At 37.4% G+C, this 25,430-nt stretch overlaps 2 protein-coding genes across 2 annotated transcripts in view; one reads left to right on the forward strand and one right to left on the reverse strand.

Moving 5' to 3' along the window:
* Positions 1-25,430, reverse strand: part of FBXL17 (F-box and leucine rich repeat protein 17) — a 533,662-nt gene that overhangs the window by 201,023 nt on the left and 307,209 nt on the right. The gene's annotated exons all lie outside the window — the stretch shown is intronic.
* On the forward strand, positions 19,545-23,311 carry LOC138845156 (small ribosomal subunit protein eS10-like). The gene has a single exon (XM_070056509.1). The coding sequence runs from the start codon at positions 22,724-22,726 to the stop codon at positions 23,138-23,140; it is 417 nt and encodes a 138-aa protein (XP_069912610.1). The 5' UTR covers positions 19,545-22,723; the 3' UTR covers positions 23,141-23,311.

A 25,430-nucleotide genomic window follows, 5' to 3' on the forward strand; every position in this document is an offset into this window, starting at 1 on the left:
CAAAAGAACTTTTTCAGATTTTTATAGTAACTGCATTAACACTGTTTGTCAATTTGGAGAGAAATCACCACCTTGACTATTTCACTTCTAATTCATTCTCATGGTATAGTTTTCCATTTATTTAGATTTTTACTTTGATTTTTAAGGGTTTTGTAGTTTCTGGCATTTGATCTCTATATAGATTTTATTAGATTTACACTTTAGTAATTCTTTCCTTTTCATTTTTTGAGTGAATGTGAATATTTGTTTTAAATTTTGATGTCCACATGTTCATTGCTATTACACAAATATACATGATTTTTGCATGTTTGCCTTGTGTCCTGAAACCTTGCTTATAAACTCTACAATGGTTTTTATAAATCCCTTGCAATATTCTATATGGTCAGTTAAGTAATATGCAAATAAGGCAGTTTGATTTCTTTCTTTCCAATCTGTAGGCTTGTATTTTCTTAGCTTTCCAACTGCACTGTTTACACAGCTTCTAAGAGTGGCAAAACCAGATGTCCTTCCCTTGTTCCTGATCTTACTGGAAAAGCATTCAATTGTTCATTAAGTATGAACATCACTGGTGACTTTTTTTGTAGATGTCCTTTATCAAGCTGGGAAAGTTCTTCTCAGTCCCTGCCTTTTTGAGAGTAATTTTTACTACCAATGAATGTTAAATTTTGTCAAATGTATTTTCTGCATTAATTCATCTGACTATTGACGTTCAGATACTGAACCAGCCTTGGGTTCCTGCCATAAATCCAATGGTATACACTACTTTTTATACACTACTGAATTATATTTACTCCTGTTTTTTATGGATTCATGTGTGATATGTATCTTTGATTTTTTATACTTTGTTTTTCTGATTTTGTTTAAAGGTCATATTAGCTTCATTAGATTAATTGAGAAGCACTCCCTCCTATTCTATTTTCTAGAAAATATCAAGTAAAATTTGGATTAATTCTTCTTTAAACATGTAATAGAATTCTTTACTGAAATCAAGTGGGCCTGGAGATTGTTTTCCTGTATTTTTTAAAACAATGAATTCAACTCCTTAATAATTGTAGGACTGATCTAATTAGCTTTTTCATATTGGGTAAGTTATTTTTTGATGTATGTAAGGTTTGTAGTGATACTTTGATTCACTCCTCATACTAGTAATATTTGTTTATTTTTTGACTGTCTTGCTAGAGGTTTGTTGATTTTATTGGTCTTTCAAATGATTCTATTTTCTGTTTTCAATTTTATTGATTTCTGATCTAAATGTTATAATTCCCTTTCTTCTGCTTGCATTGGCTTTAATTTACTCCTCTTTTTTGAGGTTCTTCAGCTTAGATTATGGTATTAAAACTTGCCCTCTATTTGAGTATCTGTATTTAGTACTATACATTTTGTTTCAGCACCATCTTTGCTGCATCACAGAAGTTTTGATGTGTTCTATTTTCATATTAATTAAGTTCATTGCAGTCCCCTTTTTTCTCTTGTGACTTCCTCTTTGACCTATGAGTTAATTAGAAGTGTCTTATTTAGTTTCTGCGTGTTTAGAGAGTTTTCTGCTATCTGCTTTTATTATTATTATTATTAATTTCTAATTTGATTTGGTTGTAGTCCAAGAACACATTCTGTGAAATTTCAATTAGTTTAAATCTGAAGTTTGTTTTATGGTTTGAGGTATAGTCTATCTTGTTATATGCCACTTGGACACTTGAGAAGGTGTAATATAACATTTTTGGATGGAGTGCTTTATAAAGCTCAATTAGATACTGTTGGTTAATGGTTTTGTTCAGTTCTTCTATATTCTTCCTGACTTACTAATTGTTATATCAACTAATTGTTGGGAGAAGAGTATTGAAGTCTCTAAGTATAACTGCAGATTTATCTACTTCTCCTTTCAACTGGACCAATTTTTTCCTCCTGTATTTCCCAGTTATATCATTTGCTTCGTACACATTCTGGACTGTAATATCTAGTTGGTAGACAGATTCATTTTATTATTACATAATGTTATCCTGGGTCTTCTGCAGTTATCTAAAATCTTCCTATTTAATACAGCCATTCCTGCTTTCCTCTGTTTTCATGATATATCACTTCCCATACTTCTACTTTCAACTTGCCTATTTAATTATATTTGAACTGAGTTTAATATAGAAAACATATACTTGGGTCATGTTTCTTTAATCAACTTTGGTGATCCAATGTATTTTAATCTATAATTAAGCCATTTATATTTAATGTAATTATTATTGATATATCAGGCTTAAACTTGCCATTTTATCTTTTGATTTTGTATTGTTTTCTGTGTTCAGTATTTGTTTCCTCTTTCCTGCCTCTGTGGTATTACTTGAACATTTTTAAAATTGCATTTTGTTTTTAATATGTATTTTTTTTAGTGCTTGCTCTAGGTATTACATTATATGTTTAACTTAACATGTTTACTGGTCAGTTTGTGTGCAGTAAAGAAACCTTACCTCTCTAGTCATATCACCTTACTTCCTACATTTATTATATAAGTGTCTTAAGAATTTCTTCTGTATACAGCATTACAACAGACAGTATTATATATTTGGTGCAAACATCAAATATAATTTAGATGACTTGGAGCAGGGGGGAAAAATCTTACTGTATTTACTCATACTTTTGCTTACCATATTAGTCATAATATTTCAAAATCCTTTCCTTTATAAGTTCCTATCTGTTTAGAGTCCCTTGGCCTCTCTTTTAGGATAAGTCTCCTGGTGATAAATCCTCTTAGTTGCCCTTCATCTGAAAATGTCTTGATTTCCCTTTTGCATGACGTTCTGGGCTCACAGTTCTTTTCTTTTCACACTAGGTCTCCTCTGATAACACTCCAGCAAGGAAAAGACCTGCACCACTCTGTAGCTAGACAGGGGCAGAAACTCGGGCTTCTTAGATTGTCTCCGATGGCAATGGAGAATTTGGGAGTCAGGGGAGCTTGGTACCAGCTGACAGAAATGGAAGTCCCAGATGCCCTCATGGCCTTCTCAGATATAACCACAGTTGGGGTTACCGAGGTGTCTCACTACAACCATGTTAGATAGAGTCACTGTGACAATTTTCTTTCATTAGTCTTCACTTGAAGAAATATAAGGATCTTTTTCAGATTTCCCTTTTATTACAAGATTTTCAAATGTAAATATTCCCTAGCCTTTTTTTGTGTAAGAAAGAAAGGAAGAGAGAAGGAAGGAAAGAAAGATAGAGGGAGCCTCTGTTGAATTAGTCTTGTTCAAATTCCATTTTCTGTCTGGGTTTGAAAGAAAGGGATTTTAGTAAAGTTCATGATGGTCAAGGTAGTTGCAGTCACATACCACCCCTTCATTGGCTTTTCTGTAACAGGTGGAAATGTGTAGAGGCAGATTGCTAAAATTATTTATATTTACCACAGTAGTTTTCAACATGACTGAAGACCCAACACAAATTATCTCATCTCTCTAGTTGAAAGATTCCTAATTAGTTGTCGCACCCCTCCACGCGCACATTCCTCTGCAGTAATGGTAGAGCCATGGCAGTCTAACCTCTAGTGAGTGTCTGTGATGCTCACTCCTCCCTTGCAGCTGCCCATGCAAAGGTGAAACCTCCTGGTCAGAGACCTGCCCTTCAAGGGCTGCAGAGAGCTGCTGAACAGCACACACCTGCATAGGGAACAAGTCCATTGAACTACAAAAGCTTGTGTTTTTTACTCTAGATAGTGGGGAATTATTTTTCTATAATTAGCTTCCCTGGTTGTATTCCTTTCTCTGTGATAGCTTATATGCAAATTAGCAAACCCTAATATGATACTAGATATGATAATTACATATGCTGGCGCTATCAAAGCCAGCTAATTGGTGAAGAGTTTGACAAACATGCAAAGTAGACAACCCTAATATGTTGATGCTGATAAGAAACAATGACTCCCACTGAGAGGTAAGTAGCCATAGTGTTGAGACAATGCCCAGGCAACTCAGAGTAAACTCATCCATCTTCCAATCACTTCCCAGAAAACTAGCTAAGGAACTCTCTGCCATCATTTATGGCAGAAAAGTAAACACCTGATCTATGACCTTTAGGAATGTCACCAACTCAAGTACATCTTAGATGAGACAATAATTTACATGTTTGGAGATCTTTTCTCAAAAATACAGTTTTAAGACCTTTTCTGCTGACACACTTAGCTTATACACGAAGTTATAAAATGGTCACCAATTTATTCTCACTTGGAAAATGACCTCTGAATAAACAGCTATAACATCAGAAATACACTCCATAATGTAGATATCGTTCCTAAATATCCAGTAAGTTAACTGGAGATTTAATAAAAAAGACAGGTAAGCTATCTACCACCCAAAGGTATTTTGAAAACACCTTCAATATTAGTCTAATATTCTATTAGTCTATGAAAAACTTATGCAAAAAAAAATGCTTGACTGGGGAGGGCACTGTGGCACAATGAGTTAAGCTATGTTGGAGCCATACTGGAGTGTTGGGATCAAGTTCCACCTCTGCTTCCAATCCTGCTTACTGCTAACATGCCTGGGAAGCAGAAGATGATGACCCTCGTACTTGGGATCCTGCCACTCACATAAGAGACCTGGATGGAGTTTCTGGTTCTTGGCTTTAGACTGGCCTAACCTTGGCTGTTATGGGCATTTGGAGAGTGAACCAGTGGCTGGAAAATCTCTCTCTCTCTCACTCGCTTCCTCTCGCTCTCTCTCTCTCCCCCTCTCTCTCATTCTCACTCTCACCCTCTCCCCTTCTCTCTGACCCTCTGCCTTTCATAAATAAATAAATAATGATTATAGTTGCAAACTATGATTATAGTTAAAAACTATAAATAATGTAAGATAAACATATTATGCATCTTAGAATAAAGAATCTAGTTTACAAAAAATACCTACTTTCTGCACTAAATTATTAAAATTTCACACTGCAAATTTGAAAACAGCTAAAATAAAATGAACAAAATAGCAACACCAATAGTATTTTTGCACTGTGAAATTATTAATTTAATAATGGCATGTTAAATGTGTTGGAAGAAATAAACAATATGATTTTTATGTAAGAATTTATACAGAGTTAGTTTCCCAGAGTTCTAAAATGTAGTTTTTTAAGCCTCTCCAAACACATTTTCACATCTTTCCCATCTGAGGGTCCCAAAGACTTATAAATTTTTAACTCCATCTCCCCAAGCTCTATAATTTCTCTTTTTGGAGTCTTTCTGATGCATGGATTTGATCTATATACAATTCAGCTAAAAATTAAATGCACAATCTTCAAAAACTCCAAATCTTTTACAGTTGTGCAGCTGAAGATGAAAGAACTTGTATACAAATGTTTAAAAGGATATAAACCTTCCCGTGTAAGATGGAAAACAAGAGGCTTCTTACTCTTTCTTAAATCTGTCCTAAGGGATTTCTGTTAAAACAGTGTACTCTTTCTGCAATCACATTACAAAAGATATTTCACAGGAAACAAAGACTTTCCATCAGACTAACAGTCAATACTAATCTTACTAACACTAGGAATCAGTATGATTACCTAGTACTTTCTTTCAGACTTTCAAAATTAATTACACATCTGGTATCTTAGTTATCCTTAGAAATAGCTTGTGAAGCGTTTTGTAAAAGTATCTTCACTTGATAAATGAGGGCACCAAGTTACAGAGAGATTAAGTCCTGAGGCCAGCCATGTGATACGTTACTCTAGTTAGCAATGGACTAGTGATGGAACAAGACTATGCTACTTCATTCTTGGCTTTGCAATTACCCTGCTAGATGAGGAAAGAAACAGTCAACACAGATGAGCGCTCAGTAGCTGGTAATTTGCTAAGTATTTACTTACTTAATTCTGCAAAATTCCACTATATCCTTTTGCCTTCTCCATTTTAACATCACAGAAACAGAAGCTCGGTCTAATCATGGTACTGAATTATGACATCTAGTATGCAGCAGATTTCAGCCTGATTACAAAGTTCATACTATTTCCCTCAGTGAAACAACTTGAAGCTAGACACATTTCAAAAGCAAACCGGCACACTCATTCCCTACTACTTGTTTACATGGACACTTCCTTAGATGTGAAAGGGAAAGCGGGAATAAACTCAACACACCAGACAAGTTTAGGCCAGTTTTGCAATTCTTTATTCTGGTATTCCTACGCTTCTTACCACTGCCAAATGTACAGGCATTTCTAAAGAAGTTGCCCCTCGCCAATAAAGCAAGGAGGAGAAGGGTAGATTTTAGCAAGAGGAACATCCAGTATATTTGATGACAGTTTAGCTGAATGTGCCTGTGGATAGATTGAGAACAGCCAAAAACATTATTTACTGGAGTGTGCAGAGATTCCAAAGAGAAGAAGAGGACTTCATTCAAATCAGTTGGAAAAACAATGCATTCTGGAACCTTCAGATCCTTGGGTCACAGTGCGCATATACGCACAGAAAAAGCTCTGAGCGGTACTTCAGACCAAAGGCCTGCTTCACTTGCTTTGCCTGTTTCCCAAGTGTAAAATCCATTAAGATTCCATTGCACAATTCTGATGTTTCAGTCTTGACAAAGAAAATCCGTGTAGGGGCCACATTGTACTTTCATTGAGCGCTAATTATCACATGGTACAAACTTCAGTGCATTGTTCTCTAGGTACAGAACTGCGATGCATTGTTCTAAAGCTTTAGGCAAGGATAAGACCAAATGGCACAATCTCTGAACATCAGGGCTGTTAGGGCCCTTAGGGATCTTCTCTTTCCTTCCCATTTATACATGAATAGACAAGAGCCTGGATGGATTGAGGAACTGCTCCAAAGGCCTGGAACTTTGGAAGCCGCTATGCCACGAATGAGATCCATCTCTGCCAGATTAGAGCAGGACGCCTCAGCAGGAGGCTCGCCAGAGGCCTTTCACCCTGCACGCCCTGGGATTCTCCGCTAGTCTGGTCCAGGGCCACCAAGGGAAAGGCTAAGGAAGAACACCTATGAGCTCGCTGTTCTGCCACCTTGCTTTGCAGGTTTTGTTCTCCCAAAGGAACCACCAAAACATTGTGGTAAGGTATAATTTTGAGCATGGAATTTTCAAAGTGGGAATAGACTGATACCCTAAAATTCTTGTTTTTAGGCCATTTTCTCCTAACTGCTGCACTCACAGGCATTTACAACACTGAGAAGTATTTCTAAATTTTATATGAAAAATTTTGGGGAAAACTAAAAGCTTAAATTATTAAATTAAAATCATATTGACATAGAGCAATTCTGAAGTGGTTTCTTAAATATATATGAATATAAACATATGAGTTAGTAGGAAATGTGAAGTAGTTACACAAGTAGTAATATTATACTAAACACATATCTACATATTATCTAAATATCTTTATATTCATGTATGTGTGTATATAGATAGATAGATAGATGGATATATCACAGCTAAAAGAATATATTGATTGATATTAGTAAATTCTGCTTCTTGCTATTTTTCAGTTAAATGAAAATGAAACTCTTTCTTAAAGAGTTGATTCAGTAATTACATTATTTAAGAAATTAACCTGGTTTGGACTACACATGTTAAAGAGATAAAGTTATATGGACATCAATCTGCTGTTTATCATTCGATATCTTATGCTCTAAGCCATATGATATCTTATAAGTATCTTATACATATCATAAGCTTATAAGTATCCACAGTGGCCAGGGAGTGCAGTGGAGGATGGCCCAAGTGCTTGGGCCCTGCACCCCATGGGAGACCAGGAGAAGCACCTGGCTCCTGCCATCGGATCAGCCCGGTGCGCCGGCCGCAGCGCGCCAGCCACGGCAGCCATTGGAGGGTGAACCAACGGCAAGGAAGACCTTTCTCTCTGTCTGTCTCTCTCACTGTCCACTCTGCCTGTAAAAAAAAAAAAATATATATATATATATATTTTCACCAGGTGAAAATCTCATGCCACTGAATTCAGTAAGAACCACAAGCTCACATTCAGATAGTCCCAGAACAAGATGAGTTTGCATTTTTTTTAATTAAAAAAATTTCCCCCTATTTTCTGAAAATCTGTGACGCATGCTTTTACAACTAGTCATCCACAACTGACTTAGGGCCAGGGAGATAATTTATGCCTTTGGCAAGAAGGAGAAGAGAGAGGAGGAGGAAGGTGAGGAGGAAGAAGAGAGAAACTAAAGTAAGCACCAGGCTCATTCTGAGAACAGCCTTCCTTCCTGGTCCTCACATCTACAGTCACAGATCTCTCAAAAATTTGCCTCTGAAAGCACGTTTTCTCCCCTCATTTTTATAATTTTGATAGTTAAGGCCATTAAACAAATAGGTTCACAGGATTATTCTACGTGAGAGTTCGTTTCTGTTATCACCATTATCCCCACACCGGGCTATGACAAGAATGTGCAGTACAGATTTTCACCCTGTACAATTTTGTTACTCGTTAAGCAGAGCACATAAATTGATATCCACGTCAAGGAATCCTGAGTATTTTCACAGATATCTATTTAATTAAAAATCATGACTTTCAGTGTTGCAGGTGTGGGCTTCCTTTAGTCATCTAAGCTCTCAAGGCTTCATTTTTTCCTACTTAAAAAAAAAAAAAAAGCCAGGGGAAATGCTACTTATGCATAAAAACACTTTGAGCTCCCCAGATGAAAGCCCGCATATATAAGTGTGATGCGTATTTATTGCCTCTTCTCTGATGAAAAGTGGCAGCCTTCTGCTTGAAATGGGATTAGGAATTCTGACTATAACAGAGAAGAGAGAAGCACAAATGAGTAACAAGCAGTCAGAATAAATAACACTGAAGAGACGGAGAGCGCTCCTTTCACAAAAGGAGCAGCAGTTGCGAAACTTGAGGTTTAATTCGGTATGCTTTCCACTTTTAAAAAACTGGGCTCAACTGCATGTATAATGAGCTACACGCAGAAGGTACATTCAGTAGTACATGAATAAAAAATGACCTTTTCATTTGCTCTTCCATAGCTTGGCATTCCTATATTATTAAAATATAATGTATTAAAGATTAAGTAAGCATATTAGCATACAGACATCATGCTTCTCTGGCCATGGATATGAGGGCAATCCAACATGAAGCTAGAAACCCATCTGTATAAAATTCATATTCCTAATAGGATAAATATCAATTAAAAAGAATACAAACTTTTTTATGAACAATTAAAGCCAGCTATTTTATCAGTAATGGGGGAAAAAAGCCAATGAGCAAACAGTCTCTAAAGGGAGCTACAATTAATAATCAGAAACTATTCACTAGCGTGTGACTAACTATTCACCACCTTGAAGTGAGCTGAATTCTGTTACAAAAAACACATTACACAGATAAACTCTCAGGCTTAGTGAAACCTAACAGCTTCAATCTTGAAATTAAAATACTATAGCGATTTTCATACCAGTTTTTTAAAGAGTAAAAACCATTTCTTAAATATTTGTCTGAAATTTATTCCTTTCTTTGGCTTATCTTCCTTCCTCTCTTTTTCTTTTTGACATACAATCCACAAATAAGAATGTAGCCAGAAGTAATTGTAAAAACATAAACACCACAAAATTCTCAAATTCCAAAGGATGGGGCTTCCCTTCCACCTATTATGCAAACGATACAAGTTCACATACAAGTTCACAAAAGAAAATCTGAAGTTCAGAAGTGAAAAGAGAAAAAGAAAAATAATCCAATGACTTGAATGCAATCAATTGCTCACTCTTACGCATTGCCTTTTACTGCTATTTCCTTTTCTTTTTGCGTTTGGTTTTCTTGCTGGTATCTCATACACTGTTGCCCTACGCACACAATGGTGTATCACGTTCTTTGCAGTTAATCTGTCAAGAAGCATATTAGACCCAGAGCGTGTGTTCCTCTTTTTATTTAAAGTTCACTCTTCTCCCTTTACAAAAGACCGCTTTCATCTCTCACAATGGAAAAGCCGGCATTCCTAAATACACACAGAGGAGGCCCAGGTGAACCTAGAACACTGTCATATGTCCCACAGTCTGGCTCCCCGCTGGTTTGAGAAATGACAGTGACAATGAACTTCCGTGGAGTGCTCCAGGAGAAGGAGAGAGCATCTAAATTAGGAGAGGGTTCAGAAATTTTCTAGTCAACTCTTCAAGAATTTAGCCTCATATGTCCTGTAGAAGCCCATCTGAAATCGGGTTAAATTATCAGGTAAAAACTACTCAGGAGCCTCCCCTTAGCTTCCAAAGGCCTGAGCTGTCAGCAGCCCTCCTGCCTGGGGGTCCCTCACTCTGCCGAGTACTGATAACCACGGAAGGCAACCAGAAGAACCATGTGTGAGCTGCTATTCTGAGTATGAGTCACCAGGGAAGGATCTGTTTGTGTGACCCACAATGTGTCAACTGGAGAGAAAGAAATTCCTTCAAACGTGCACTCATAAAAGTGAGTAAAAATCTTCCTTATGGTTTAAAAATTTAGGTAAGACAAAAATCACATAAAAAAGCTCACTAAACTGAAAATTTGTGGAGAACAAGCAAACTTACTTCCACAATAATGTAAACACAAAATAGACATTTAATATACATAGTTCTTTCTCATTTTCTCTGTTGCTCTTTAGGATGAAAAAACAAAGATTTTTTAAAAAAAGGTTTGATACGAATAAAATTTATCACCTACCGATGTGTTATTTTTCAATTTCTTTTTCATATTATCTCTTAGAGATAAATGGCAATAACAAAGACACATTAAAATGACACCGAGAACGGCTTTTTATAGTTTTAATTATTTTTTCCTTTTTGGTAATAAAAATGATGTGGTGCGTTTGCATGTGTTATATATTGAGAAGCAATAATGCTGTTTAAATATTCATAATTGTGGAGACAATTTTCACTTGATATTTTGCAAATGAAATGGATCGCTTCTGGCCCCTAACATTACGGCCCTATGGATTAATATATATTGCAGGCACACCTCTATTTCTGTCAGTCCATCAATTACTGTGCTTTTTATTCTCTTCTGAGCTGTTCTGCATAAAGGGCCTTTTCTGTTAGGAGCCCATCAAGTTTCACTTTTTGAGAAATAATTTTACAATTTGTAATGTAGATAATGAGCATTCATTTGTCTGCTTCTCTTGAGGTTTGGGCTCATTTAAGTCTACGAACTGAAAGTTGAAACTGAGACGCAAGGCTGGGGAGCCGGTGGACAGGCGGAGGACGACCTGCATATTGGGCCCGGCTGCAGTCCCAGGGCGGGCAGAGACCCCGCCCTGCTGAAGCCAGGCGGCGGCCAGGTCGGGTTCTTCAAGGCTGCACGCATCCTGCTCCTCACACTCAGGACCCGGCCAGCAATGATTTGTTCTCTGGGATAAACTCATGAAAATCGAACTGCTACTTCACGTTAATTAATTAATTTAGCAAAGACACTCTGGCAATGCCAGCTGGATTGCCGGTCTTGTTAGACTGGTGCACTTGCATCCACTTAGCTACTTCTGCGGCTGAATTTGCAGGACCGGAAGTGTTCAACCGGAAGCACCTGGCAACTTTATCGCATGCCTCAGAGGGCCTTTCTGAAGCGCCCTTCTAGCAAGATTTCCTAGCTGGACTGCTTCTTTTCTATTTTAACTTTGTAAACTTAATTGTAGTTTCAGGCATGTTCTTGATTTTGAGCTAGGCATTATATGTATGAGCTGCAAGAGTACATGAGTGAAAAGGAACTCTACTTCTCCCTCTCTGCAATTGCCCTGGAGGCTACCCTAGTAGGAATTTTCCTGAACAGCCTTCCAGAGGTAACCTATGCGGTTTTATACGTACAGGCTGTGTGTGTACATACATATACATGATAAAAACACATATATGCATGTGCATATATATGAATATACACAATTTGGTTCCATATAAATAACAGCCAAAAATAATGCTGTTTCTTCAACTTACCTTTTACCTTTCCCTTGATACTTTTTTAGTTTTAACATATGACATGTAAACAGCATACAATAAATACTCTTAAACATTATTTCACATATATAGGAATTTATCTATTAGTAAACAACTAAAAGTGGTATTTTCTGCATCAAAGGTTATGCATTTTTTTTTTGTTTGGAAAGATACTGTCAAATTCTTCCTTATATTTTATCAACAGCCTAAACTTGCTATGCAAAAACACAATGGCAATTAATGTCTTGTATGTTATAATTACGGAACAGTCTATTATGAACTATTTTAAAAGGACAAGTCAGTTCAAGAAAGGGAGCAGATGTACAGTTCGGCACATGCTTACTCAGACTTACCCCTAATGGTAGAGCTAGAAACCTGCCAGGGGAATCCAATTCAATCCCATGAAGGTGGCATGTACCAATGCCATCTTACTAATCAATGTGATCAGGTTAAGTTCATAATTGATCATAATGATAGGATTAAGTGTCAAAGGGATCACCTAAATAAGACTAGTGTCTAATTAATAACTGATAGAATTAAAAAGGAGAAAAGGATCTAATATAGGAAACAGGATACACAGCAGACTCATAGAATGGCAGATGTCCTAAACAGCACTCTGGCCTCAGAATCAGCCCTTAAGGCATTCGGATCTGGCTAAAAAGGCCATGAGAGTTTCGCAGGCATGGAAAGCCAAAACACTGTGGCAAAAAAACAAAAAAAAAAAAAAAAAAAAAAAAAAAAAAAAAAAACAAAACCTAAATGAAAAATCTTTGTGAGTGAGATCCCAGTGGAAAGAACGGGCCATCAAAGAAGGAGGTACCTTTCTCTGATGGGAGGAGAGAACTTGCACTTTGACTAGGACCTTGTCTAAATAAGATCAGAGTTTGTGAACTCAAGAGGCTTCCATAGCCTTGGCAGCTCATGACAAGAGCCTTGGGTGGTTATTAACGTCATAAATAAGAGTGTCAATTGTTAAATCAACAATGGGAGTCACTGTGCACCTACTCCCTGTGTAGGATCTCTGTCCTTAATGTGTTGTACTATGAGAATTAACGGTAAAACTACTACTCAAACAGTACTCTATACTTTGTGTGTCTGTGTGGGTGCAAACTGTTGAAATTTTTACTTAGTATATACTAAATTGATCTTCTGTGTATAAAGATAATTGAAAATGAATCTTGATGTGAATGGGATGGGAGAGGGAGTGGGAGATGGGATGGTTGTGGATGGGAAGGAGGTTATGGGGGGGGAAAAGCCACTATAATCCAAAAGTTATACTTTGGAAATTTATATTTATTAAATAAAAGATAAAAAAGAACAAGTTCTCATCCTGGTTACCCTCTTATTTTCATGCCTACGAACCCAAGGTACATGATTGATTTCAGATCCCTAAACAATAAAGCCATCAACCACATGACGTATATAACCCAAGAGAAAAATTAGATCCAACATGAAAGAAAAAAAATGCTTTAAACTTGGATTTTAAAGGGTTCCCCTTCCTAACAGACTTGGAATTTCAGGACAAAATCCTGAAATCAAGAGAGATGTGACAAGAAAACAAGAAGTGAGAAGAGTGACATAAAATACCCAAGCCCATGTGGAAATGCTCAGGTTTCCCATTATTCTCTGATGGAGGAGGGTCAGCTGGCAAGGGAATGCTGGCAGTACCTAAGGAAGAAAACGGCTTCCTAAGAGCACAGGGAACTGTGGAAGGTCATTTCCAGGGATTTCCACAAACTTCCTTCCAGAGAATGTTAAGAAGGGGGAAGCTGGAAGAAGACAGCAGACAGACTTAGCCTTTGAAACTTCAAAATCCTAACAGAAAAATCTCTTGGGGATGGCCCCGTGGTGTAGCAGGTAAAGCTGCCGCCTGCAGTGTTGGCATCCCACACAACACCATTTGAGTCCTGGCTGCTCCACTTCCGATCCAGCTCTCTGCTGTGGCCTGGGAAAGCAGTAGAAGATGGCCCACGTCCTTGGGCCCCTGCATCCACATGGGAGACCCAGAAAAAGCTCCTGGCTTCAGATCAGCCTAGCTCTGGGTGTTGTGACCATTTAGGGGAGTGAACCATCAAATGGAAGACCTCTCTCTCTCTGCCTCTCTGTAATTCTGCTTTCCAAATAAATAAGTAAATTTTTTTAAAAAAAGAAAGAAAGAAAATGTCTTTATCAGGGGACAAGAGACATGATGACATTGATTACAAGGAAGGTTATGAGCTCCAAAAAGTCATTCAGAGTCTGCAAATTCATACTGTTATTAACCATTCACTGTGTTGGGTTAAAGAAAGAAAAAAAAACATTTAAAATATCCAAGACATAATAACCATTAACACTAATTATAGGACACATACAAAATATAGAAATTACATTCGACATCATCTTGACATAAAAATGTAGGGTCACACATTTGGCCTAGTTATTAAGATGCCAGTGACGATGCCAGCATCCTACAGCACAATGCCTGGGTTAAAATCCTGGCTGACTGACTTCAGCTCCCGGCTAATGTGCCTGGGAAGGCAGCAGGTGACGGCCCAGGTACCTAGGCCCCTGCCACCCACGTGGGAGACCAAGATGGAGTTCTGGTTTTAGTCTGGCCAGCCCAGGCTGTTGCTGCCATCTGGGGAATGAGCCAGAAGATGGATGTTCTCTCTCTCTGTCTCTCTCTCTCTCTCAAAAAAAAAAAAAAAAAAAAAAAAAAAAAAAAAAACTTGTGAAAAAATGGAATTAAATAAGCTTATTATGGTTAAAATATTTTTTGAAATCCATTCATAGTTTTTTCATAATACATATCTTCATTAATGTTTTGAAAAAGTTTCTAAACTTGTTTCATTCCATTTCCATGAATGTTTTGATGCACCACATATATGGTCTCACAGCCTTTATAATACTGCCTTATAATAAATAAGACATAAAATGACTGATCATAATTATATTAATACTAAAATGACTAAACAAGTTATATATCTCTTGAGAACTCTACTACCACCTGTTTCTTTATGAATTTTGCATGATAAAGCAGGGTATATAAAATCAGTTCTCAGTATGTAACTTGCATGTAAAATTTGAGGATGATGCTAAAATATTAATATAGTCTTTTTAATATTTATTATTTTAGAAAGCATGTACCTATAATTCCTCCCCTATTGCACAATTACACATTATTTTACAAGGCTATTGCTTATTTTTTAAAATTTTCTTTTGAATAGACACATAGTAATTGGATATATCTATGGGGTAAGGTGTGGTATTTCAATACATGTATACTGTGTATAATAATCAAACCAAAGTATTTAATGTTCCATTTCCTTATGCTTTCTTTATGTTTGTAGCCCTTGAGTTTTTTTCTTCTAGGTTTTCCTAAGGTATGTAACATTTATAAACCACAGTCAACCCTATTATGCTGCAGAACACTACAACAAATTCCTCGTCACTAACTGAATTTTGGTGCTCATTCTTCAACCTCCTTCCACATCCCCTGTCCCCTTACCATCCTTATCCTCTCCTAATTACTGTTCTAATCTCTTCTACTTTGAGATCAAAGTTTAAGTTCCAATTAGAAGAGGACAGGCAGTACTTGATTTTCTAGGTCTGACTTAGTTCATGTACATAATAACCTCTGGTTAAATCCACTTTACTGCAAATGACAGGATTTTATTCTTTTTATGGCTGAATAATATTCCATGGTGAACATATACCACATTTTCTTTATTCACTCATCAGTCAATGGTTATCTTAGTTGATTCCATATCTTGGATATTGTGAACAGTGCTGCAATAAACACGGGAGTGCAGGTATTTCTTTGATAGGCTGATTTTATTTCCTTTGGATATATTCCCAGAAGTGAGATAGCTGGATCATATGGTGGTATTATTTTTAGTATTTGGAGGAACCTCCATTCTGTTCTCCATAACGGCTGCACTAATTTACATTCCCACTAGCAGCATTTAAGAGTTCCCTTTCTCTGCATCCCAGCCAGAGACTGCAATTTTGTTTTTGTTTTTCTAATAATAGCCATTCTGGGATGAGATGACATCTCATTCTGCTTTTAATTTGCATTCCCTGCTGGCCAGTCATGTTAAGCATTTTTTCAGGTGTTTGTTGACTATTTGTTTCTTCTTTTAAGAAATGTCTGTTCAGATCCTCTGAGCACTTCATAACTGAATTTCACTGTTGTTGAGTTTTTGGGTTCCTCACATATTACTAATATCAACCCCTTATTGGTTGAATAGTTGCAAATATTTTATCCAATTCTGTACACTGTCTCTTCACTCTGTTGAAAGTTTCCTTTGTTATCCAGAAGCTTCTTACTTTGATATATCCCATTTGTCTGTGTTTGCTTTAATTGCCTGTGTGTTTGAGATTTTATCCAAAAAAATCACTGCTTATACCAATGTCTTACAGTGTTTCTCTGTGTTTCCTTCAAATAGTTTCATAGCTTCAGGTCTTATATTTAGGTCTTTGATCCATTTAGAGTTGATTTTTGTAGCATGTGAGATAGGGATCAAGTTTTATTCTTCCATATATAGGTATTCACTTTTCTCAACACCATATATCGAAGAGGCTGCCCTTTCTCCAATGTGTGTTTTTGGAATCTTTGTTAAGAATCAGTGGCTATAGATGCATGGACTTATTTCTGGCATTTCTATTGTGTTTCATTGATCTGTGTGTCACTTCTTATGTCAGTTCCATGCTGTCTTGGTTATTAAGCCCTGTAGTAGTTCTTGACATCAGGTATTGCAGTACTTGTAGTGTTGTACTTTTTCTCAAGACTACTTTGTCTATTTGGAGTATCTTCTAATTATATATGATTTTTAAGATTTTTTCTATTTGGGGATGAATGTCATTGGTATTTTGATGAGGTCTGCATGGAATCTGTAAATCACTTGGGAAACATGGTCATTTTAACAATCAATATTAATTCTTCCAATACAGGAATATTATATCCATTTTTTGTCTTCTTTAGTTTATTTCATCAGTGTTTCATGTTAATTGTAGAGGTCATCCACTTCCTTGGTTAAATTTATTACTAAGTACCTTATTTTACTTTTATAGCTATTGTGAGCAAGAAATCAATAAGGCAATCCCATTCACAAGTTCATTATTGGTGCATAAAAATGCTACTTATTTTTGCATATTGATTTTATATCCAGCAACTTTAATAAAGTCACTTATCAGCTCTGATACTCTGGCAGAGTCTTTTGGTTTCTCGATGTATAGAATCATGTGTGCAAACAGGCATAATTTGACTTCTCCCTTCCCATTTGTAGGAATTCTATTTCTTTCTCTTGCCTAATTGCTGTGGCTAAGTCTTTGTTACCATGTTGAAAAAAGTAGTGAAAAATGGATATCCTTGTCTTGACCCAGATCTTAGAAAACTGCTTTCAGCTTCACTCCATTGAGTATGATATTTGCTATGGATCTGTCACAGGCAACCTTTATTATGTTGAAGTACATTCCTTCCATATCTAATTTGTTTAGTGTTTTCATTATGAAGAGATGCTGAATTTTTTTGAGTATTAATAGCATTGATTGCAATCAAGATTATCATTTGTTGATGTGATATATTATGTCCATTCATTTGTATACGTTGATCCATCCTGGCATCCCTGTGCTTAGTTCCCCTAGGTCATAGTGAATGATGTTTTTGATGTGTTGTTGGAATCAATTTGCGGATCCTGGGGCATACTTTTCTTTTCTTTCTTTCTTTTTTTTTTTTTTTTTTTTTTTTTTGTTGTTGTTGTTGTTGTTGTGGCCTCATCTAGTTTTGATACCAGGATAATGCTAGCCTCATTGAATTAATTTGGAAGGGTTATCTTTTAGACGAATTTTTGTTACTTCTTTAAGATTGGGCTAAAATTTAATAGTAAAACCACCTGGTTCCTGGGGCTTTTCTTTGTTAGACTTCTTATTACTGATTCAATCTTGTTACTTTTAATTGGTTGTTTTGTCATTATGGCTTGATTTTGGTAGGTTATATGTATCAAGAAATTTACTCATTTCTTCTAGATTTTCCTATTAGCATAAAGTTGTTCATAATGTAGTTCTTAATTATCTTTTGTATTTCTGTGATTTCAGTTGTATTATTTCATTTCTCATCTCTGATTGTATTTGGGCCTCTTGTTTTTTTTTTTTTTACTTATTTTATCTTGCTAAAATGTCTGTGAATTTTATTTATCTTTTCAAAAAAACAAGTTTTTTCAGACATTTTGCATTTTTTCTTTCCATTTCATTAATTTCTGCTCTGAACTTAATAATTCCTTTGCTTTTTCTAATTTTGGAACTTTTCTAGTTCCTTGAGTTGTACTATTATATTGTTTACTTGAAATCTTTTTTTTATTGATATAGGTGTTTACTGTTATAAATTTAAATCTTAATCCTGCTTTTGCTGTATCCCATAAATTTGGGTATGTTTTACTTCCATATTCATGTGTTTGAAGAAATTTTTGCATTTTGCTTTCAATTTACTCATTAATACATTGTCTACTCAGTAGCATATGGTTTAGTTTTCATGTATTTTTACATTTTCTAAAATTCCTCTCATTGTTGATTTTTACTTTTAGTCCATTGTGGGCAGGAAGATACATGTAATGACTTTTTAAGAGATTTATTTATTTGAGAGGTAGAGTTACAGTCAGAGGGAGAGACAGAGAGAAAAACAGTCTATCTGCTGTTCACTCCCAAGATAGCTGCAATGGCCGGAGATGTGCCAATCCGAAGCCAGGAGCCAGGAGCTTCTTTCTGGTCTCCCATGTGGGTACAGGGGCCCAAGGACTTGGGCCATCTTCCACTGCTTTTCCAGGCCACAGCAGAGAGCTGGATTGGAAGAGGATCAGCTGGGACTTGAATGGGCACCCATATGGGATGCTGACACTGTGGGCGGAGGCTTAGCTTACTACACCACAATGCCAGTTCCCATGTATTGATTTCAATTGCTTTGCATGTGATCCATCCTACAGAATGTTCCCTGTGCTGATGAGAAGAAAATGCATTTTGCAGTTCTTGGAGGATATATTCTATAAATGTGCACTAGGTCTATTTGTGGTATTCTATGAGAGTATTTTAAAAAATTCATGAAAAATGTGTATTATGAAAAGACTAGGTATGGCTTTCAAAACTGTTCTGCACCAAAATAAGCTTATCTTTTCTCATATAGTTTAACTCTGATGTTTCTTTGTTGATTTTTCAGTCTTTGATAATCTGTCCATTAAATGAATATGGAATAATGCAAACTCCCCTTAGTATTGTATTGGAACCTATCTCCATTTTGATCCAATATAATTTCCACTTTACAAATCTGGGTGTTCTAGGATTATTAAGTGCATATACACTGACAACTGTTTATATCCTCCATTCTACTGAACCCTTCATTATTTTATAGTGATCTTCTCTGTTTACACCTTTTGACTTAAAATCTATTGTATTTATTGTATGTGTAGCTAATCCTGCTTGTGTTTGGTTTTCATTTGCATTGCATATATTTTTCCATCTCTCAATTTGAGATTTGAGTCTGTCTTTTCTAGTAGAGTGAGTTTCCTGTAGGTATATCATTGATTGCCTCTCTCTCTTTCTCTCTCTGTTTTTAAATCCTTTCTGCCAGTCTATAACTTTGAATCAAGGAATTCAATCCATTTAAATTCAAGATTGTTATTAATATGCATTTTGTTATTCCTGTCATTTTGTTATTTTTCTTTTGGTTGTTTTGAATGTATTTTCTGCCTTTCTTGGTGTTTATCTTAGTGGTTTGGTGGTTTTCGGTACTAACAAGTTTTGACTGATCGCTTTCTCTCTCGTTTCTGTGCGGCTGCTCTTCCACTGGGTTTCATACTTTTGTGCATTTTCATGCTTTTGGAATGAGTCTCCTCCAAGAGCCTTTGGCAAAGCCAATCTGATAGGGATCGATTCACTCAGTGTTTGCTCATCTTGCAAAGCCTTTTTTGCTCCCCTGTTTCTGAAGGACAGTTTTGCTGGGCATAGAACTCTTGTTTGGCAGGTTTTTTTCTTTCAGAACTTTTACTATGTCATCACATTCCTTCTTGGTGTGTAAGGTTTGTGCTGAGAACTCTGCTGTTAATCTAGTGGAGGTTCCCTTATAAGTGTATTGGCAATTTTTTCTTGCTTTCTTTAGAGTCGTCTTTGTCCTGAACTTTTGACAAGTTGATTATAATATGCCCTGGAGAGGCCCACTAGTGTCAAACCTATTTGGTCCATGGACCTTCTGGCACCTGATGGTCATAGCTTTCCCAAGATTTGGGATGTTTTGGGCTATTATCTAACTGAGTAGGTTTTTTATGGCTTTTCCTTTCTCTTCCTTCTGGACTGTCCATAAACAAATATTTCCTCTAAGCAAGTCCCATCTTATGTTTTCTTTACTCTTTTCTTTCCTCCATGTCCAACTTCGTTATTTCCACAGGTCTGTCACTTTTTATTTTTAAATATTTATTTATTTATTTGAAAGGAAGAGTTACAGAGAGGCAGAGAGAGAGACAGAGGTCTTACATCCTCTGGCTCACTTCTCAAATGGCCGCAATGGCCGGAGCTGGGCTCATCTGAAGCCAGGAGCCAGGAACTTCCTCCAGGTCTCCCACTCGGGCACAAGGGCCCAAGAACTTGGGCCATCTTCTTCTGCTTTCCCAGGCTATATCAGGGAGCCAGATCAGAAGTGGAGCAGCCAGGACTGGAACCTTTGCCCATATGGGATGCCGGCACTGCAGGTGGTGGCCTTACCCACTATGCCACAACACTGGCCCCAGGACTGTCTTTAAGCTGAGAAATTCTTTCTTTTGATTTACTGAGTTCTCCAGCATTCATCTTTGCAATCTGTATCTCGTTGCTGAGTTTCTCATTCAAGCATGCATTGAATTTCATTGAACTTCCTAAGAATCACTCCTCTGAGTTCTTTTTCAGACAGGCCATCAACTTCCTTTTCCTTGGGATCTGCTGCTGAGTTCTAGAAGTACTCTGCTGCTCTGGGGGCATCAGGTAACCTTGCTTTACATACTTCTTGTGACCCTATGCCATTCGTATCTGTGCATCTGGTAGATATGCGATTAATTTTATAGAATGGCATTCATAGCCACAGACTTTCTCCTGAAGATGTGCCCTACAATTTCAGTTTTGTGGACTGTGTTGACTTTGGTTGCAGTTGGCTGCCATAGTGTAGTCTTTGTACAGCTTCTTCAGTTGTAATCAATGGCTCTGGGTGTGTTGCATGGAGAGTAGGTTGGGACACTCTAGCACTACGTGTTGGTGTGACACACACAGCAGTGGGGGTGGAATGCCCATTGCTTGGCCTCCCTGGCAGACCCATGCAAATGCGGCACATGGTGCGCACACAGTGGCAGAGAAGCACTTGTGGGACTATGAGTGGGAATGGGGCCACTTCCTGTGCCTGGCTAAGTGTGCCACAGCACAGACACAGACACAGTAGCAGGGAGCTAGGAAGTCTTCCTTGGCTATGTAGGGCTGGGGCTACTCTGTTAGGCTCTGAATGGACAAAACAAAGCCAGCACAGCAGCAGGGGCAGGACACAGGTACAGCATGCACCTGTCAGTCTCTTGGGGTTGTGTGGGCTTGGGGTCACTCTAGCCATGCCTGGCGAATGCAAGAAGCTTGGATGCCCTGTCAGTCCCTGCAGGTCATGGGGCAGTGGAGCCGCTCTGGCAGCCCAGGAGGGTAACTTGCTCACAGCAACTGGGGCAGGGCACAGTTTGTTTGGCTTCAATAGAGCATGAAGCAGCAGCAGCTGCAATGCAGAAGGGTTCACGCAACTGAGCTCCCTGCTGCAGAAGCGCAACGGGTTTCCTGACAACTCCCCAGTCGGGTTCAGCGCCTGTGAGGGAGGCGGGACTCCCCAGCAACAATGTCAGGGGTTCATGGTGTCACTGGGGTCTACAGGGGCCTCTCATTTATCTTTCTGCTGTCGTGGGAGGGCTTGCTCAGGCTCTGGTGTGAACTGGGACGATGGGAGTCAATGCAAAGCACTTTGTTTCTTATTTCTCAGAGCCTCTGGCATCCCGGGGCTCCACGATGTCTCTCATGTGCACTGCGTTTCTGTGCTCTCCTCTGAATTTTCCAGCCAAATGGTAATTGTTAGTTCTTTGTTCTTTTGTCCTCCTTTGTTGGGAGAAAGCATATCTGAATCAGCTGTGTTCACACCTGTATCTCACTTATTTTTGTATGTTTACCTCAAGTGGGATATGAGAATTCTTACTTTCATTCTCAATTCTTCAGAATCAAACAGATATGCCTTTGGAAAATGAATTTCTAATTACTACACAAAGATAAATGTGATGCTTGTATTAGAAATTAAAACATTTTGATCTTGAAAATAAGCTTGTATATTTGGATTAAAAGCTAAACAACAGTTTAAATAAATATATCTTACAAATAAAATAATTTTTGAAAATAAATTATTAATTTTATTCTATATTTATAATAAAGCAAGGTCACAGTGTCATACACTAAATATACATTATTTTTAAATAAGTGGTCTAAAGGACATATTCTAGGATGTGTTTTATATTTACTGAATAAATATGCTAAAGTAAATGTGATGGATGTCATTAATAATTTATACAACACAGAAGAAAACTTGTTATCATAACAATATGGATTTTTCGTGCAATAATATTTGGCATTTCAGTATTTGAGTCATGTAAAACAGATTAAATGCCTACCTCATGTTATTTTATTGCTATATGTGTACTTCATCTATCTTTGTTTTGGGAACATGTATCATTTTATTCCTATCAGTGAGCAAAAATTCCCACAAACAGTAGGAATTATGTAAACACTGGATGAATAAACAAGCATGCAAAACACCCCTAAAGTGAGTAGCCAAATAAGAAAAATTATCACTAATGATGACCAGAAAACGGAACCCTACAGCTGCCGCGATGTTGATGCCCAAGAAGAATCGCATTGCCATTTACGAACTCCTCTTCAAGGAGGGGATGATGGTAGCCAAAAAGGACGTGCACATGCCGAAGCACCCAGAGCTGGCGGACAAGAACGTGCCCAACCTCCACGTCATGAAGGCCATGCAGTCGCTCAAGTCTCGAGGCTACGTGAAGGAGCAGTTCGCGTGGAGACACTTCTACTGGTACCTCACCAATGAGGGCATCCAGTATCTCCGGGACTACCTCCACCTGCCCCCTGAGATCGTGCCTGCCACCCTGCGCCGCAGCCGACCCGAGACTGGCAGGCCTAGGCCCAAAGGTCTGGAGTGGGAGCGGCCTGCGAGACTCACAAGAGGGGAAGCCGACAGAGACACTTAGAGACGAAGCGCTGTGCCCCCTGGTGCCAACAAGAAAGCCGAGGCTGGGGCTGGGTCAGCAACTGAATTCCAGTTTAGAGGCGGATTTGGTCGTGGACGTGGTCAGCCACCCCAGTAAAGACGGAGGGGATTATTTTGTGTTAAATAAACTTGTAGCCAGAAAAAAAAAAAAGATGACCAGAAAACAAGAAATTAAAAGAAAAATTTTCCTCCCTAAAATGCTGGTTTTTATAATCTACATGCTTGAGGGCATCTAGATTGTATGGGCTCTTTCTGATGTCTGGGAGAAGTACTAGCATTGTATTCCCCTGGTCATCTGTGCTAGATATTTTTCTGTAAAATATTTTAACTATGGTTAAACTATTGCACTTTAGAACCTAATTTTGCATTTGAAATTTTGAGTATGATTTTTAAAGGAGTGAAAGGCAAGTTTTAAAAGTGATAGGCCCCACACATTTGAAGTTGCTTCTCCGTATTCCCTGTTACATCGAGAGTTGAAACTAATCCAACAGTTGGGCAGGTGACAAAGATTTAGTTTATATTTATAAATAGCTGTCACTTCTTGTTGGGAAAAAGAAGGGCAATTCTAAATTATGGGCCAAACACATTATTCTGAAGCAAAGTTGATCATCTAAGAACAAGTCATATAATGAAATCTTAATTACACGTTCTCAAATTGCAGTTTGTAATCATGCTTGGACGTTCATTGACAGTTAACAGCTGCTCTACTACTTCTTTTTCTTAAGCTTAATGTGTTGACATTTCACATTTACTCGTCTTTTTGGATAGACTGATGTACTTGAAAACAGATACTTTGATATCATTTTGAAAATTCTTTTCCGAATTTTATTCAGCATATGAGAATACTACAAACCTGTTGGGTTTTACATATGTGATCGAACATCCTTCACAAAAAATGTACAGGAATTAAAGCACACATATAACATTTGATTTTTTTAGTTGAATATTTTTAAACACTTATTGTACTAAAATATCGAAACCCAACCAATCATGAACAACTTAGGAAACACTTTCAGACATGTTTTTGTTAAGGCTCCATGGCTGGCCCCAACCTTCCTCTTCAGCATCCCTCCCCTCCTTCTCACTCCATTTAAAAAAAGAAAAAAGAAAGATGTTTCTGTTTCAAGTTAGCTCTCCCTGCTCAAGTTCTCATGACATCAATAAAATGTACATGCCCCATAACTGTCAGTGGACTTCCAGGCAAGTGTTAGCCCACAGCGGATGGTTATAGCCTGTGCTGAGCTATGGATACCTGGGAAATGGCATTCACAATGGGGACACCAACACAGTTGAAAACAAAATCAAGAAAACACCTCCAACTTGTACAGCAACGCTAGTTAACGCAATGTTTAGAATATTCTTGGCCTTGGAATGATGCAAGAAAACATTTAAAGAACATCTGATTCCACTGAAAACAAGATCATGAGATAATTCTGTTAAAACAAGTGCCTGAAGTTGTGACTGTGAGATAACTTACACCCACACTGTAAACACACACACACACACACACACAAACACACACACCATTATCTACAGGAAAAAAATACTTTTACCTATTTTTAAGTCATTTTCTTATTTTAGAAGTAGACCTTTGAGAAATAATAAGACTACACAGAGAATATGTCCAAAATTTACAACAGAATCACGGAACTGCAACTATAGTATCATTTGTTTTTCCCTCTTGTGTTATGCTATCTGTACACTGAATAAATTACTTTTTTATTTTAAAATATATGTATTAAAGATTTGGGAAACTATGACTTAATTTAATAATCTGACTCATGGACAGGCTAAGTGGAAGCACACATTTTGTTTTAAAAGAAAATCATTTTTAATGATAATTTTGTGTCATCCCTGTTAATGTGTTTTTAAGTATGTGTATCATGCCAACAGTAAGCATGAACAAAAAATAAAAATTCACTGGAAAAAGTTGCAAAGGAAATTATTCTCATTAAAAACCAAGATTCTGTAACTTCTAAGGCAGGGCATCAAAGAGGTCAATTTCCTGCTGACCCACAGAAGAAAGGAAGACTTTTCCTTCCTCCCAGACTGGTGACGGTGGTCAAGAAAGTTCTTACTCGTCTTGGTTTCAAAGGATGTCATGTCCCACACAGCCAGAGGAAGAAAAGAGAGCTGATAACTCCTTACTTACATCTTACTAATCACGAATCTTTCCTCACACAGATGCCTAAAACCAAGTCCTGTAGTGCGGATAACAGAATTTTTTTTCACTTTATGTTCCAAACTACTAGTTATAATCTGTTTTGAAG

Source organism: Oryctolagus cuniculus, chromosome 14 (genome assembly GCF_964237555.1).
Source record: "Oryctolagus cuniculus chromosome 14, mOryCun1.1, whole genome shotgun sequence".
NCBI lineage: Eukaryota > Metazoa > Chordata > Mammalia > Lagomorpha > Leporidae > Oryctolagus > Oryctolagus cuniculus.